At 43.4% G+C, this 18422-nt stretch overlaps 1 protein-coding gene across 1 annotated transcript in view; it reads right to left on the bottom strand.

The window, feature by feature from the left end:
• RPH3A (rabphilin 3A) overlaps positions 1-18422 on the bottom strand; it is a 726349-nt gene that overhangs the window by 120682 nt on the left and 587245 nt on the right. The window contains exon 16 of the mRNA XM_086943083.1: positions 14525-14679. Coding sequence (XP_086799209.1) covers positions 14525-14679 — 155 coding nt within the window. The remainder of the gene's footprint in view (positions 1-14524; positions 14680-18422) is intronic.

The raw sequence follows: 18422 nt of genomic DNA, 5'->3' as shown, positions 1-18422 counted from the left end.
AATTGAGCGGAGTGCCTAATAATATCATCGTGACAGTGAAAATACATTTCTTGAATGTAATGCACATGTGGAGGTAGGCTAGATATGGTAGGTAGGCTAGGTATCGTAAGTTGCTATTTTATTTTTTGGTATGGTATTTTAAGTATGTTGGTAGATAAGTAAGTTATGGTAGATGAGTATTGTTAAGAAGCATATTGTTGAGAGGTATGTATTGTAGTTATGGTATGTAGGTACTATAGGCAGGCATATATGGTATTTACAGTAGGTAATATTGCTAGGTAGGGTAGTTTAATTATGGTGGGAAGTGCTGGACTTGGTCCTATTTTTCAGGGTCATCCCAGAACTTTTTGCCTCCCTCCTGTATTTTATCTGACCTACTTTCGTTGGTTTTATGACTCTGGGAACTTTACCACTGCTGTTTAGTGATAAAGTGCATGCGATCTCTCTTAAAAACATCGGAGGCCTGGTCTACACCTGTTTGGCATATTTAATTTACCTGTAAGTCCCTTGTACAGTGGAATCCCATATACCAAGGTCGTGAAATTTAAATGCTCCTAATGGGCTTGCAGTGCTGCTTGCATGATCCACTGAAGTAGCCTTTCAAACCAGTCTCAGGCCTCTGCCGCCGCAGAGCCTGCACCTGCAGTTTACGGCCGCAGTGACGTGGCATGCAACGTGGTTGCCATGTCTAAGACTCCCCTTTTATGACATATAAGTCACCCCTAAGATAGGCCCTAGCTAGCCCTGTATTCAGGGTGCTGTGTAGGTAAAAGGTGGGACATGTGCCTTCACTTTGTGTCATGTCCTGGTAGGGCCAAACTGCCTATTTGGTTTCTCACTGCTGTGAGGCTGCCCTCACATAGGTTTGCATTGGGGATTCCCTGATATGTGCTTCAGTGTTAATGTCTTATATGAGAGGGGTAACGTGGTCATGTTTGGAATAGTATTAATAAATCCTTCTTATTGGTGTAAGTGGATTTGGCATTACTATTTTAGAAATACCACTTATAGAGAAGTGTTGCATGATCATTGTTTTAAAGGTCTCGTGTTTCATCACATGTCCATCTCTATTGGAGTATTTACTCCTGTCAATACAGATTTTATTGATATTCAGTGGACGCTCTCATATTTATTTATTTATTTATAAACACAAAACCTGACATGTGTTATGGCACATTGCATAGGATTAACATAATTTTAACACAAAACAGATTCCCACCAATACAAATGATGACACATGAAATAGTAAGTAAATAGGAATAATACAATTATCCAAAGAGAAAAGGAGAAAAAAAAAAGGAAAAAAATCATGGATAAGTGCCTGGACATATTGCCAAAAAAAGTACAAACGAAACTTTGAGAATTATCCCCTTTCAATTATTAAACAATCTCTTACTGTAACCATCCCGCAATAGGAGTCCAGATTTTCCTTCCCATCTCCTGCCTCCTTCTACCCCATAACATATGCACAGAGGACTCCATATTATACAATGCCAATATCCTGGATGGCCAGTTGAAAAAAGTGGGGGCATTCGGGCCAATCCATTGAGATATAATACACAGACTTACCATGCCATTACAAAAAGCAAAAAGGCAGTCACATATCTTGGCCTCCCCATACCCCCCATTAGCCTTGTTATCCAGAATTACCAGATCAGTGGAAAGAGTGACCGAGATTTTGAGAACCGTAATTAGAAACACACCACCTCCTGTAAGAACTTTGCTAGTCTCGGGCATGAATAAAACATATGAATCGTATCTGCAGCTGACGCTCTCATATCTGATGTTTTTCCCAGATGATTACCCTTAAATTAATTACGGGTCGAAACGCCGTTGCCGCCAATATGTGGCCTGAAACAAAGAGGATACATTTTATGTTGTGTGTTTCTGTTTTGTTTTCAGCCATGTTTTTTGTAGTTTCCTCAGCCACGTCTTGTTTGTTTACAAATGTTCACTGTTCATAATTTTATCAGTTTGTGTAACCTTGTGAGCGCCATTACTGTTCTATGTAAAAAATAACTCTATGACAATACATTTTATAAATCTAAAGTGATTATTTGTACATGGGTTTTGGATGTTTTACTAGTTGGTTAGCACTAGCCTTTGGGCTCTTTCTTTTCTTTCATTTTTTCGTTTAACTAAATGCTATTAGGATTTAGTTTCCTTTGTTCGAATTCCTTCTTATCTCTAGCACTGTACTTGAACAATTCTTTGGATTCCAGTATTATTTAACGCCTGGTTCAGGTTCTAGGGTTGCCCCTGCTGTTCATAACTACTTATACAAGTGGGCCTTTCTGTGTGGTTATGAGTCTTTGTCCCCTGCCTGGATGTGTATTCACCGTCTGGTTTAGACTGACAGGAGAAAGGGGATGTGCATTCACTTTAGACAGTCATAAGGGGGGTTGAGGTGTGTCTTGCCTTTCATGGGTGACTCAGCGCTAGGCTGAATAGACCTTGGCTGCATTTAGAGTAGCAGGAGGAGTTCCCCTTGCACCTGTATAAGCCTGGCCTGCATTTAGAGTAGTGGGAGAGTTGCACCTGCACATGAATAGGGCTGTGCCTGCATTCTACAATGCTCATTCCGCCCCCTGTCTGGGGCCTGGGCCTGAGATGTAAATGAGACTGTGGAACTGTAAGAAAAGGGACTGTGACCTCATGAAAAGAAGAGACACTGTATTAATAATGTTACAGACGCTGCTGGCTGTACAGACTGCCAGGAGGAACCGCCATTGTACTTGATTGCTTGGAGTGCTGACCTGCTGCCTGTTGGGTGCAGAGAAGGACTGCCACTGTCGCTAGTGACCTTGGGGCTGGCCTGCCTGTGCCCTGTTGCTGGTGCCCCCAGTGTTCTCTGTGGACTGGGTGACTCCCTCCCTGTTCCAGCCTTAGTTTTATTTATGGCATGTGATTCTGGAAGCAGCCGGTGCTTCCTGCCTGCTGTCATCAGCGCGTGTTGAGTGCGTCTGAGGTTGCCCTGACAGCAGTTCCTTATGCCAGGACAGTATCAGTTACTGCTGGGAATCGAGTGTAGCACGTGAAAGCACTCAGATTCCCTTCTTACCTTGCAATCAGTGCCCCCGGTGAGCTGCAGGCTCATTGGCGCTGCCTGGGCACAGGCAGGCATTAACTTGTGTGCCCCCTTCAAGGAGAGGAATCCCTATGTGCAAGGAATTCCTCTAGAGGCCAGCGCACCTCTGGACAGCGCACCAGGAAACGGAAGCCGAAACCTTGTCCTTGGCCGCCCAAGCCACATCGGGCCGACAGGCAGCTGGGGACCATAGGGAGAACCACAGAAGTCGAGCCGCACCCTCACAACCGTGGTGAGAGGGAAACAGGGGCATTTTTGGAACCTCTGGGAGCGGCGGACCGGTGACTTGTGCCACCTGCGCCTGAGAGAAGCAAGGAGCTGTTGAGGCAGGGGAAAATCCACTGAGGGCTGGTGCGAGGACCGGGTCAAGCGGCTGCCGATGTCCCAGTGAGCGGGAAACCTAGAGAGGTCTTCCCACCCCACCTCAAAGAGAGTGTGAGTTACTCTTTGGGACTTGCATTGAAGGGCATACCTGTTGGGATTTGACCCCCCATACTTTGCAACCACTTGCAGCTGTACCGCCTGATCATGGCAGCTGCGTGATTACCTACCACGGTGTGGCATAGAGTGGTCATACTAGCATACTTCTGCACCGCATTTGGTCACTGCCTTCCTGGTCCCGTAGGGCCATTATTGAAATGCACATGGCAGGTGCTTTTGCAGCACCAGGCAAGGTTACTGTATCCCCTTCTGTAGGTGGGCTGATGGCCCAGGAACCTACGTGGAGGGAACAGAGACATAGGAAACCCATACTATGCACCGCATTTATGGTCCGTGTGTAGTGTACGGTACATTCTGTTGCACCTTAGGTCCTGATGTTATATATAATGTTTTGCCTTACAGTATCAGGGTACTGATTATCATTTCAGGAAGTTGTCTATATGTGTAGTGATGGTTAATTTATGATGTGTGCACTTTACAAGTATTTATGTTAGTGCATTACTGGTGTTGTTATGACAATTGCCCGATTGGCAAAGTGACTGTGTAATCCATGTGATGTCATGACAAGTGCCTAGTTGCACAGTGATTGGTGTGATTATGATCTAAAGTGTTTTATGTACAATACAAAGAATATTTTTATATAACCTTGTGTGTAGTTTCTTTTTGTGGTGTGCCTAGTGTATCGCTTGTGTGTGTGTTGCACAAACGCTTTATACATTGCCACTGGGATAAGCCTCGCTGCTCTGCCAAGCTACCAAGGGGGTGAGCAAGGGTTATCTTAGGTGTATAACTCCCTTACCCTGACTAGAGTGGTGGGGCCTGCCTGGCTTAGGTGCATACCCTAGCCAACCAGAAACCCCATTTCTAACAGGAAGATATAATAAGTAAGTATGGGAAGGAAAAACATGCAATTCCATGGAGTACTGAAAAACAGATGAAAAAATGTGTTTCCTGATGTCAGCAGTGGAAGAATACAACTCATCCAGTAAACATGGTAAAGAAGAAATATTTCAGGAGTGGGACCAACACAAGAAGAGGGAGGAAAGCCAATGAAAAATGAGCAAGAGAAAGCCCACATTATAGCTTTTTATAATTCTTGTTGATGCATTGAAGACAGGACTCTCTCAACAGATAGGCTGAGAGGTAAAAAGGGGACTGTGAGTTGAACCTGCAAAAATGTGAAGCACAGTGGTATTGTATGTTAAACTGTTTATTCCCTGAGGAAAGTAATACCAACCTAAAACTGTTTGGTCTTACTGTAGTATTCGGAGAACTGCTTGATAAATGTTGGTGCTTAACATTGTGGCTAAGGATATCATAATGAGTTGTGCTATTTCAACTGGAGTGATAACTCCAGATGAAATAACGTGCAAAAAACGTATAAGTGCGTCAGGGCTTCATAACTCCAGAACTGATAATTTCCTGCTTGGAAACACTGGGTATTTTATAAAAGGTGTAGGGACTGGGGTTGCAGGAAGCATTATTATGATAAGGGTGCACTTTAGCTGTTTGCACCACGTGCACCTTTGTTAGACCTGGCATCCTTGGTGTGGTTTTCCTCTGTCTTTTTGCCTCTGCCTCCTGTATTTTTGCTGTGTGCTGGATTTCGTTTTGCTGGTCTAGATGCTTTGGGCATTTTGCCACTGCTGATTTGTGCCAAAGTGTAAGTTCTCCCTAAGTAAATTATGTTATGGATTGGTGCTTCCATGATTGGCATGCTTGATTTACTGGTAAGTCCCTAGTACATTTCACTGAGAGTGGCAGGGCCTGTAAATCAAATGCTACTAAGGGGGCCTGAAGCACTGATTGTGCCACCCACAGAAGTAGCCTTGTAAAGGTACCTCAGACCTGCCACTGCAGTGCCTGCGTGTAATTTTTACTGTTGTGTCGACTTGGCAAGTGCACCCACCTGTGGGCAGAGTGCAGTGTATGTGAAAAGTAGGACATGTACTTGTGTGCGTGAGACATGTCCTGATAGTGAAATACAGTGTATTTAGTTTTTTACTATCGAAAAGGCTATATGTCCATTAGGATAGAATGGGAGTTTATATATAACATCTTATGAGTACAACGTTCCCATGGGACAAGGTAGAAAAGATGCTCTTTAGTATGCCTGAACTCAGAATATAAAGTGCATCTTTTAGTAAAGATGATTTCTATATTGTCTGTTTGAAAATATCACTATTAGAAAGTGGGTATTTTCTTCCATAGCCATCCTATGTGCCTCTGCTGGCTTGTGGATTGACTGTCTGGCTTTGGAGTGACAGGGGCTGGGGATGAGCATTCTTTTCAGACAGCCACTGGGTGGCGGGGGGTGAGGTGTCTCTTGCCTTTCCTGCATGAGTCAGGGATGGAATAAATAGATCTGGGCTGCATTTAGAGACGTGAGAGGAGATTTTAAGCCATGACATGGAGGCTAACATTATGCAAATCTCCTTTATTGCCACACAGATCAGCAGCAACAATTGAAGAATATAGAACTTCAATGAACATTCCAATATGGTATAAAGTCCCCCTACAAGCAGCCATCCTCCTTCTTTGCTGCTGCTGCTCACAAACATAAGTACTATCCTTTTATGAGCTTAGACTCTTTCATATTACTTACCTTATTAATTTTCTATTGCATACTGCTTAATTATACAGTATATGCAATCTTAAAAGTACTATTTACAGTGCTACATGCTTTCCTATACCACATTTTCATATGTATTGGCATGTGAAATGTTTCGGTACATTGTTGGATCTCCCTCCCTATATCCATGGCGGGGAGAGCATCACTCATAAAAATGGTGGTCCTTCCCCGAGATTGACGGCTGCTGACGTGAACCATCTGAATCGCCGCTGACCACTGACGACCCAAACACACGATCCGCTCACTCGCCTGAGGTGGCCAAGTAAGGAGGTAGCGAGATTGCGGTTGGGGGAGGCCTCGCAAACAAAATGGCGGTGCGGACCGCGACAATACAGTAGTGGCGACATAGGGATCTTCTTCACCTGAGTAGCGGGAGAACACACCTCTGATATATCAACCGTTGCCTGACAGTCAAACAGGTGCATGCTGCTCGATCCCTCACGGTGGAGGATAGCGGAGTACAATCGGGGAGAGAGGCGAAGACTGAACAATCAGATTAGCAGTGGCAGACGGGATTAATGCTGCAGCGTTGGTTTGAAGTGGCGGCCTATGGCAGTATCGCTCTTGGACCTCCGCACGCAGACCTCAGAAGTTTGAGGTCTGACACCGCAAAGGTTGCGATAATGGCAATGCAGATTACTTATCTAGGGCTTTTCCCCTCCCCGAACGGGAGGAACCAGGGGGGGTGGTATGTGACCAAGAGAGCCTGATGACCACCCAAGACTGCCATAATATGGAATGGGGGACCACCTCGTGTCGATTATCACCTTCTGTTTTCCACAGGACGAGTGGAGTTAGGATAACACGCCATTATGCCCTGCCACGAATGAAGAAAAACCCGACGGTACTTTTAACTGGGCTTTCCTTCACGAGGAAGCCCCTTCAAAACGTCAACACCATCCTACTTGATAAAGATCAGGAAGAAGAACAGATGGCGTGTGACGGTACCGGAGGAGTACAGAAGGAAGGCATCTCAGCAGCGGAGTATCGAGGACGAGAAGCAGCCGATCACGAAGGGGAGTGAAGACCGGTTTTCGAGGGACCCCTGACAGATCCTGGAGTCCACTGTTACCACGCACCGCCGAACCACGTTCCTGGAGAAGCGTGGCTACACCAGGTACGAGAGAGGTTCTCGGGTTGCGTAGGGAGGCGGGGAAGCCCAGCGGTATAGCACCGACTCTAGTGCATCTCACTCCCGAATCTTAAACCCCACGAGACCGATTCACCATCCCTTCACCTGCACTCCTCACCCCTCGCACTAGTGAGAAGTGAAGTAACTCTTGTACATAGTAGATAATAGAGATTGAGGACGGCATTCCTGACACCCTGTTTCTTTCTTCCCCCTCATCAAACCTGGGCAGGATTCCATTGGCAAGAGTACAAGGACCCCGAGGAGGACCTGAGAAGAGGAGACTCGCTACCAACCACATCTTGTCACCACGGATCCGGCTTCTTTAACACATGAAAGACTCAGTACCCGTCCTAAAAAAGGTCTTTAAGAAAATAAAGCCCTACTTACCAAGACCTGGTCTCCGGTCCCTTACTTCCTCCCCACCACACACTTATATTTTTAATCTTCTCCTATGACCCCAGCATTAAAATTTCTGGGTGCATAGAGACAATCGTAAGTCACTTTTCACTCTGCACTAAAAAAATCCGCTCTGCTGTAATCGGGCATCGCAGCACACCCGGGAGGCATTCGGCCCCTAGGGTGGGAACTCTATGATGAAGCATGCCACCAACTAGGTTGGTGAGTGAGGGTTCTTCTTAAAAAGGAATTTTTCCTTTTCAAGCTAATACAAAGAAGTAATCCTTATTGGAATAACTCCTTTTTTGTTGTTTGTATTAATTCTTGAGGGACCAGGAGCATTCCCACAAAACCTCTCTCTCTTTTTGTTTTATAATATGGAGGGAAAACTATACCAGTTTTGCAATCTCCCTTTTGGACTATCATCTGCCCCTTGGTGCTTCACCAAGGTACTATGTCCCGTGTCTACCTGGCTCAGGGAGAGGGAAGTGAGATTAATAACATATCAGGACGCTATACTATGGCTCAATCAAAACTGACAATATCCCGTCATATAGACCTCGCCATACAGCTTTTAGAACACCTAGGATTTATTTTAAACAAGAATAAATCGTGTACAGTACCAAGCCAACAGACACAATTCCTGGGCTTTGTGGTAGATACAATAAAAGCAGAGCTAAAACTCCCAGGACACAGGGTAATGAAAGTCCGAAAAGAACTAAGAAAGTTACTTTCAAAAAAGATTTTTCCACTAAGAGTGTTAGCAAGGATCCTGGGTCTCCTGTCATTCACAAATCTGGCTATTTTCCCAGGCCGACTACATTATCGAGCACTACAAAGGCTAAACGCAAGAGAAGTGAGGTCAACACAATCGTATTCCCAGATAGTATCTCTAGATCAGGAATCAAGGAGGGAACTCGTTTGGTGGTTGGTGGTTGAAAAATGCTGAGGCAAGGACTGGCAGAGCCCTTTTTGGGGAAGAACCAGACCTAATAATAGAATCTGATGCGAGTTTGGAAGCATGGGGTGCCAGATGTGGGAACTTACCAACAGGGGGTCGTTGGACAGATCAAGAGAAGAAATTGCATATCAACTGCTTAGAATTACTAGCAGGTTCATTTGCAGTTTGTTGCTTCACCCAGAAGTCAATGAAATGCTGTGTAATGTTACATTTGGACAATGTGTCAGCAGACCAGTATGTCAACAAGCTGGGGGGACCCTATTCCAAAGGCCTTAGAGATCTGGCAAAGGGTTTCTGGGGATACTGCTTGAACAAAGGAGTATCAGTTATAGCGGAACTTATTCCTGGATTAAGCAATGGTGTAGCAGACTTGTTCTCCAAGAACTTCAAGGACTCGAGTAACTGGAAAATGGACAGGGAAATATTCTTGAATATCCAATCAAAATGGGCCCCCTTCAGGATGGACCTGTTTGCAGACATGCTGAATACTCAACTAGAAGAGATCTTCAGCTGGAGACCGGCCCTCAAGCACAAGGGGTAGATGCTTTCCTCTAGGACCGGAGGGGTTTAGCACCCTATGCTTTCCCACCATTTGTCATGCTACCTCGCCTACTCCTACATGCACGACGTTACAAAGAGCCTAGTATTGATAACCCCCCTTTGGAGATCGCAAGCCTAGTTCCCAATCGTCCTGGAAATGAGCATAGACTTTCCAATTCTAATTCCTTCATTGAGAATAATACTCCTAGGTCCAGAGGGAGACTTCCACCCCCTTGTAGAGCAGGGACTGCTGGTTCTGATGGTCTGGAATATTTCAGGAGACAATGGTGAATCCCAGGGCTTTTGCCAGATGCTTACCGACTCTTATCTGAATGATGGGCATCAGGAACAAGGAAAGCATATCGACTGGCTTGGAACAAATGGTTTCGCTGGTGCTTTCAACAAAGTTATGATCCAGTTTCAACTGATTTAGTGCATGTTGTGAACTATCTTTCAGAACTATTCACATCAGGCCTTAGTTACAGACTTGTCAATGTTTATAGGTCAGCTATATCTGCAGGACACTCTCTAGTAGACGGAGTATCTGTAGGACAGAATTTACCAACTAAAAAGATAATGATAAGTGTGAGAGTACTAAACCCTCCAACCACTAAATAAACCAAATTATGGGATGTTACAGACGTGTTGTGAAACCTAACCTCCTGGGGTGAGAATTCCAGTCTTTTCCTAAAACGCAATTCTTATAAATTTGCTGTTTTAGGTCTAGTATTGTTCAGAAGAACTTCCGATGTTAAAGCAATAGATATTTGACTAGGACAATCCAATCAGAAGGTGTTTCCTTTTACCTCAAAAGGAGAATCGAAACTATGTCTTCTCCTATCTTTTACCCCTTCTTTCCTCAGAATGAAAGACTCTATGTGGTTAAATGCCTTAAAGAGTACGAAAAAAGAACTGAAAGTTTGAGACAAAATGAGAATCAACTAATAATAATTTCTCACAGATGGCCTCATAGGTGAGTTTCCTCACCATTAAGAAGAGGATTTCTTTGTTGATGACCTTGTTGATGGCCCCTTGACAAGACTGAAAAAAGAGACATTGTTTGCTGAGAGTGCCTCTGCACAGCTTCGGCCAGACCTGATGGTACTCAGCAAGGTATCCCCGCTACCCCAGCCCACCTTCATGACACAGAGGAGCCAGGAGATGAGGAGCTTTTTGGACATGCTTACAGCCCATCACAGTAAAGGGTAACGTGCCATGGTACTGATGATGATGATGATGATATTTACACTTATAAGGACAATTCCAGTTATATCGAAGGAGGTTTTTCATTTGTGGCTCACCAGTAGCCCACATTTCATAGATATGACTCTTTCCAAGAGCATTAGCCCTACGAGGAAGGTTATGGTGAACCACAAGCATCAAGAGGAGATACCATAGCAGTACCAATCTCACTGGTTACAGATCTAAGGCACATGCTCAATGATTATTACAAGTATTTTCCTGAAACGCAAGCACTAGTCTCTCTCTCTCAGGAACGTTCTGAGGCACACAGCACCAATCGTCTGCGACTCTTGCGCTTCTGTAAACACAAGAGGTTAGAGCTTTCCCTCCTACCATCACCATAAGGGATGTTTACATTTACTGTGATCCAGATGGTCAGCCGCAGGAAGGAGAGTCGATTCAGGACCTGGATCTATCAGGTCGAGAGTGGGATGGCTATATAGCACCATCTTCACCATCACCTTCACCATTTCACCATCCCCAGCTAGTTCTCCTTCTGAGGATATTGGGGGTTCAATGAGTTGATGGAATGTGCGTCGAAGAGATTTGATTTGTCTCTCCCTATAAAGAAATCAAAATGTTTCCTATATGATTTTAAGGACTCTGCATGAAAGTCTGTGAGGTTGATCCCTATTAGTAAGCTACATATGGGAAGAAGGCTTAAAATAATGAAAAACCCAGGTTCAGTCACAGCAGTAGTTCCTAGAATGGACAAAAAGTATAAGGCCTCTAATTCTTCTCCAGCATACTGGATAGGATTGTGGCCTTCCACTATTCGTGTTTGGGTAATTTCTTTTTACTTTTTGGTTAAGCACTCCATCAGACTGCATGTATCTTCCAGCTCTTTATCTCTTTTGCTTCTTTCCCCTGCCCTCACCTGCTGTGTATTGCACTCTATGTGTGCTTCTGATCCACCCACTGTGCTCCATGTTGCTTTCTCACTCATATTGCTATTTCCTTCCCCGGCTTCAAGTTTAACTTATCTGCCCGCCCACTACCTGCCCACTTAAGTGCTCCTCAGTTTCCCCTCCATCCTTCGGTAAACCTACATATATTTTTTTGGGGGGAGGGCGAGGCAGCAGATTGCTACTCACTCTCCCCTTAAGTACTTTAGTGCACTAAAAATTTATTTTTTTATTGACTGGTCTGATTGGCTCTCGCCATCTTGGACTGGTCAACAAAAAGTGAAAGAAAATTGCAGCCACATCGTTCTGTAGGCACATGCATGTGTGGTGACATAAGCATATGCCTACCAATGACACAGCCTCCAACACTGGCTGTGTCACTGGCCCATTTGTTGTTCTTTAAGGGATTTTTACTGACTCTATATAATTTTGATAAAAAGCACTGACAGAGTCATTTTGACCCATAGGCGAGACCTATTTACTTTACCAATGCTTTTTTCCCTAAGTCTTGGGTTTCACCGAAGTCTTCTGAATGTGTATTGGATTCTCTGAGAGAAGCTTGCAATTTTGGTTCTTGTAAATGCTATGTTGTACTTAAAGGTTACATACTAATATTAGTAATGAAATTATGCAATGTCACTTCAGTGAAAAAGGAAAATTACAATTTCTTCTAAGAATTGTTTCAAGGATCTGAGGAGATTTGCCTTTTTTAGGTCAATTATTCTCAGAATGCAAAAGTCGTAATAAAAAAATATGGGGAAACAAAAACATTGAAAACACACAAAATTGGTAAGGGATCAGGTAGATACCTATTCATCTTCATTAAGAACATAGCATAGTTTAAGACAAGGGTTCATTTTGACAGAAAAGGGTAAGGTAAATGGAAGGCACGTATGGGACCCTCGCAATTAAACAATCAAGGGGAGCAGCACAAAGTAGGCTAAACTGGTAAATTAAGAGAGGAGTGAGATGATCCCAAAAATTCAGCAATGAAAAAGATAAAAAGGAAATCTGAGATTAATATCAAATTTCCTGAAATAAAATGAGATAATTGACAAAATGATATATATAATTGTATGTGGATAATAGTGAATAACGGGGATGTTTTTCACTCACGTTCCGAGTGGCATCAAATAGACAACAAGACGAGATAACAAGAGAGAAGATTGAGCTGTTTATAATATTACTCAGCTATGGATGACCCCCAAATTCATCTGGCCCGGATTCCAACTACTACCCAGCAGAATAATGGGGGAGCCATACATAACAAGGCATATCTTCCCTATTCCAAATAAAAAAACATAGCAATCTGCCGTCCTACGCCATGGTCTTCTGTGCATTTCCTCTTTTTCTCTCCCAAAGCTGTGCTCACCGCTCTCCATCAAAGCAGAGAGCAGCCACGGCCCGTGGAGGGAGTTACGGTGGGGGAGGAAGGCAGGGCAGGGTGGGGGTGCTAAAAAACGGAATGTGGATAATTGGAGGTAAGTAAACAATTTAATTAATAAAACGAATTTCGTAGCGCGTCCTGCCTCGCATTTTGCGAAGCAGGGCACGCTACGAAATTTGTTTTATTTCTTAAATTGTTTACTTACCTCCAATTATCCATATTCCGGTTTTTAGCAGCCCCCGCCCCGCCTTCCTGCCCCACTGTAACTCCCTCCACGGGCCGCGGCTGGCAGAGAGCACTGCCATGACAGGCTCGCACACCAGCCTCAAAGAGAAACCTGAATTTCCCTTATGAGGAATCAACAGCGGGAAGCAAATTTTGTTTCCCACTTTTGATACGTCGAAGTAGAAAATTTCGATTTTGAATCTGATGTTCAAGCTAGTGGTGCTTAGTTAGAGACATAACATAGCATATATAACATATAATTGTGGATAAAGGGATGTTTTTCACTGAGAGGGTTCCAGGGCCGGACTGGGAACTAAAACCGGCCCAGGCAAAGTGCTCGCCGGGGGGTTGTGGGTGCCGCCTAGCTCTTTGCCGGGGCTGGATTCCTTGCCGCTTTTGGTACAGGGCCGATTTTGCAGCTATGCTGCAAAAACGGCCCTGTAACAAAAACGGCCCCCAGGGGCCCCAAACCGGCCCCAACCCCTGGGCGCACCGGGGGACTGCCCGGTGCCCGCTACGACCGGTCCAGCCCTGGAGAGTTCTGAGAGACATCATATAGACAATTCAGAACGGCTACTTGAAAACAGCTCCCATTGTTTACAGTTACCGATCTGCAGCGCCGAGTTATATATTTGTTCCAAATCCGTCCACTATTGAGAACAGACTTTATGAACTTGACTTTTAATACAAATAAAGATGGACTGAAGGATGAGGGCTCCAGGTCTCAGCATTGTGATACCCCGGCAGTGGGAAATCAGCATTACTATTTTTTTACTACTGTGACGTAACTGCAGTTGGGAACAGCACTTTCAAAAGCATGCTCACAATAATGGATGGCTTAGGGCCCCGTACATAACAATAACAACAGGAGTCGGATATTAATCACTTGTGACATTTGCACCCCGTTAATTACTATGGGGCTGATTCACAAAAGCATTTATGAGTAGAGGAAGCATTTAGGAAGTACTACAGTAGTACTACAGGTATAATGATTTACACATGCACTCTCATACTTTTTCCAAATCAGCACCAAATCGTCCAACTCCATATCAGTAAAAGTGAGGTGAGAGCACATTCCTTTCTATTTCTACTAATTGCATATAAGTATTTCCTGACTATCCCCATTTTAGATGTCTTTGGGCCCATTCACCAAGACAAGAAAGAATAAGTAAAAGATTACTATAGGAGTACTTCTTCCATTCTTCAAACTGCCTTTTTGAATAGGCCTCTGGCCTGCTATCAAAATCAGCCATTCTCACTAACTCAACAGGCAAATTACTTTGCTTTTACTAAATAAGAGTAAGTGCATTACAAATGTGGAAGTTGCGAATGTCAAGGCCTTACTGTCACTCACAACCAACTATGTCAATAAAGTAAAGAAAGGTAGTGTCACCAAGTAATGTAAAGAAAAAGCATTGACTGTTGCTTGCGAAGGTTTGTAAATGTCAATCATGCTAGGTACACCATTGATATAAAAAAAGAAATAGGAAGAGCGGGTGGTGGATTGACAGGTTTCTTAACAAATTCTCAGAGTAACCACTGGCTGCGTGAAGGCGGTCCATAATATTAACTCACAGTTTTACAAAGGGGTCAGAGTAGCCGTTGGCATCCATAGCTGCTAGGTGAACACAGCGTACGACTCCAATAATGAGGCCTCCCTGCTGTGTGCTGTACATGAGTGACAGGAGAATCTTCCCGCGTTCCTCCACATCGCCACCGCGGTCTGCCGTCTGTGGAAAGAAGGATACTAATGAGGAACGAGAAGGGAAATCGCAAGCTCGTGAGGTGGAAGGAATCCACAATATGCTAAACCCAGATGCATGAGCTTCACACATTGTATCATTCAATACATGTGTTAAGTACCATTCATTCAAGATTAAAACCAAATACATATTTATGGAGAAAATGCAAAGTATAAGAAATTTAACCAATAATTCTGTAATCAATTTTGTTTTGCTGTAAGCAAATTGGTGAAGGTAAAGAATTGAGGAGTATAGTATTCAGCAGGATCCCTAAGTCAATGCAGGTACAATATTCGTAGGCACACTTTAGCCCATATTCATACTCTGTATCTTGTTACTACGAAAAAAGACATTATTTGTCAACAAACGAGTCATTGAGTCGCTGCTGACATCTGAAACTCATGAGCTAAAATTCCAGTAAGGGCAACAGAGCCTTTTGTTTTTGTGAGGTCGGTAAGCTAAGTATATGAAAATGGGCTAGATGTATCCAGCATAATCGGGCCATTTGCGACAAGAAAATGCATTTTGATATATACTATTCCCAAATTGTGATTCAGTAACATGTTAGCGAATTGCAGTTTGGAATTGTGAATGCATATTAATTCTGTTTTAGAAAGGGGCGTATTTAGGGTGAATCGCAGTGGTATGCAAGAATGTTTAGCAACCGAAATGTGGCCTCTAAACATTCACATTTTACCCCCTATTTCAAGTAGGTGGTAACCCATTCGCAAACTTTGTGAATGTTTATAAAAACATTTTTAAGAGCAGGCAATGGTCCCACGGATCACTGTCTGCTCTTAAGAAATGAAAAGACATTTTTTTGATTTTCTTTTTTAAACGCAACCTATTTTCCTTTAAGGGAAATGGGCTGCATTAAAAAAACATATTGCTTATTTAAAAGCAATCACAGACATGGTGGTCTGCTGACCCCAGCAGGCCACCATCACTGTGATTTTAGCCATTCATAATGGGTAGCAAATTGTGACCTACCTCAATAATATTAAGTTCAAGTTCAATAATTTTTATAGCGCACTACTCACCCAGAGGGTCTCAAGGCGCTTGGGGATGGGTTCATTATTTATCGAATAGCCAGGTTTTAAGTTCTTTTCTGAAGGAGATGTGGTTCTGTGTAAGGCGGAGGTGGGTGGGGAGTGAGTTCCAGGTCTTGACCGCCAGGTAGGAGAAGGATCTACCTCCCATGGTGGATCTTTGGATACGCGGAACTGCGGCGAGGCCTTGATTGGAGGATCTCAGTTGGCGGGTGGGTGTGTAGAAGGATAGTCGAGAGTTGAGGCATTCGGGCCCTAGTTTGTAGAGGGCCTTGTGCACAGGCAGTGCAATATGTCATACATTTTAAATAATCTGGCTACATACAGGATGGAATGTATTTCTATCTTACATAGAAAGCAATAGCTCTCACCCACGAGACCCCTTCTCCATGAGTACATTTCCTCCATTCATCTACTGTGGCAAAGAAAAGAAGGTTTTCCCGAAACATGGTGAATATCATGGGTTCGAACCTGATGACCAGTTGGTTTTCAGATCTTCCAATAATAAATAGAGGAATGAGAGGTCTGTGCTGGTCCAAAACACCCAACAGTCCTTAGAGGTTAACATGTGTCATACCACTTTATTTGAAAGCATCTATAACACTGAACTATCCTTTGTAGACCTAGCAAACATGTATAGACATTCAGGTATATAATAGTAATGAATTAATAATGGAATCCATTGGGACATGGTGATATTTGATCACACCTTTTAAAGTGGACTTTACACAAAGCGTATAGAACACAAATCACTATAACTGATGATTACAGTTTTAAAGTTATGCCCTGCTGGCCTCTGCTAGAGTGAATCCCTGATCTCCAATAGGTGTCTCTCCAGGTCCTAGACCCCAGGCTGGCGTAAGAGTGAACTACTCTCCAAGCAAAGGAAAAGTCCTGAGGTTTTGGGCTCTAAGTGACCCATAACAGGTGTATTTGTGCCAAGACTCTTCTCCTTATGTCGCCAGCCAACTTGAAGTTCTGATGAACCTGACTTTGCCTTACAGCAACCACCAGCGACAATCGGCAATGTATGATCTGCACTTCAAACTACAGCAACGCCAGCCCACAGTGACCGCCAACACGAAACTCAAGCAACAACCATCCACAACTTTTCACTCCGGACATTGAAAAGGTACCTTTTTCAGTGGGATTAACCTGGTCCTGTATCTGGCTTGTGCTCCATCGCATCTGGCCTGAACTTGTGACTTTCCCCGGGTCTAGCTCGACTAAATAACCACAAGTGGCACCTTGTGCTTATAGGCACTAGTTCTACCAAAAACTTAAAAACCAAGGTTCTGGTTCTACTGATTGTATTTTTGTTGTTCTGGTATAATTTTATGTATTAAAATGTATTCTATTTTTAAAAATCGGTTTAGGATTTTTTTTCTCGAGTTGTGTTTTCATTTTAGTCTTGTTTGCGTGATGCATAAATACTTTACACATTGCCTCTAAGTTAAGCCTGGGTGCTTCCACCAAGCTACCAGATGTTTAAGCACAGGTTAATGTAATGACTTTTGTGCTTGACCCTGACAAGGACTATGGCAGTTGACTGAGTAGGGCTTCAAACCCCCTTAACCAATATCCTGATTGAGTTTTAGATCCTTGACTGTTTACAGAGTGGAAAAGATCATAAAGGAGTTCATGAATACCAGGTAAAACCAAGTTTGTTGGTGTTCACATGCTCCTAAGGCACACCATATATTAGTCCATGCACTCCCCAGCCCTTGCATGGAGTTTACTACTGCATAATTGTACAGGGTCATGGTGTATAATCTTGCAATAGTAAATCCATTTGCTAGGTATCCGCTTTGTGAAATACGTGCACACGTGAATGAACCCATTTTCAGTTTAAAGTGCAGATTTAGGGCTCTAAATAGCTTTCACCCATATTTAGGAAGTGCAAACGGTGCGAATCGATAAATTCGGCCGTTTGCACTACCTAAATAAGTTTTTGGGATGCATCATGCATTTTTGTGAAATTTGCTATTTTTAGCGATTTCCAAAAATGCGATTGCTTTTAAGGAATCGCAAATTTGCGATTCCTTAAAAGCAATGCATGATTGTTTTTCTAATTGCGAATTAGCAATAAGGAGGTGCAAATTACCACGAGGTTGAACCTCGTGGCATTTTGAGAAAAGTTTTGAAAATGCTCAAAAATGCATTTTTTAAACTTTCATGTGTCTGACACACATGTCCTTAGGACATGTGTGTGTGAAATATGCACTTCAAATAAAATTTCTGGGGTGCAGGGGGGGTCCTTGGGACCCCCCTCTGCACCCTTGGAATGCATTAACAAATTGCGATTTTCAAAAAGAAAATCGCAATTTGTTAAAGCCTTCCCATTGATCCCTATGGGCCTTTTGGCCCATAGGAATCAATGGGAATTGCGAATTCGCACTTTGGAATTCGCATAATATTTGCGATTCGGTAAAAATTGCGATTTTTACCGAATCGCAAATATTTTGCGAAAATATACATGCATCCCATTTTGCGAATTCCAAATTGCGATTCCCTATTTTTCGCAATTTGGAATTCGCAAAAGGCCGGGATGATGCATGTGGCCGTTTATGAATTAGGCTCAAAGTGTAGAATTTAGAGCAATGAAACAGCTTGAACCTGCTTCCAGGCTCCACCCAAGGCTGTATTCCTAACCTCTGAGAAACGGGTGGCAAGTGCACTGTT

This window comes from Lissotriton vulgaris, chromosome 11 (assembly GCF_964263255.1).
Source record: "Lissotriton vulgaris chromosome 11, aLisVul1.2, whole genome shotgun sequence".
Taxonomy (NCBI): domain Eukaryota; kingdom Metazoa; phylum Chordata; class Amphibia; order Caudata; family Salamandridae; genus Lissotriton; species Lissotriton vulgaris.
The sequence above is the reverse complement of the archived record's forward strand: the minus strand, read 5'-3'. Positions and strand labels throughout refer to the sequence as shown.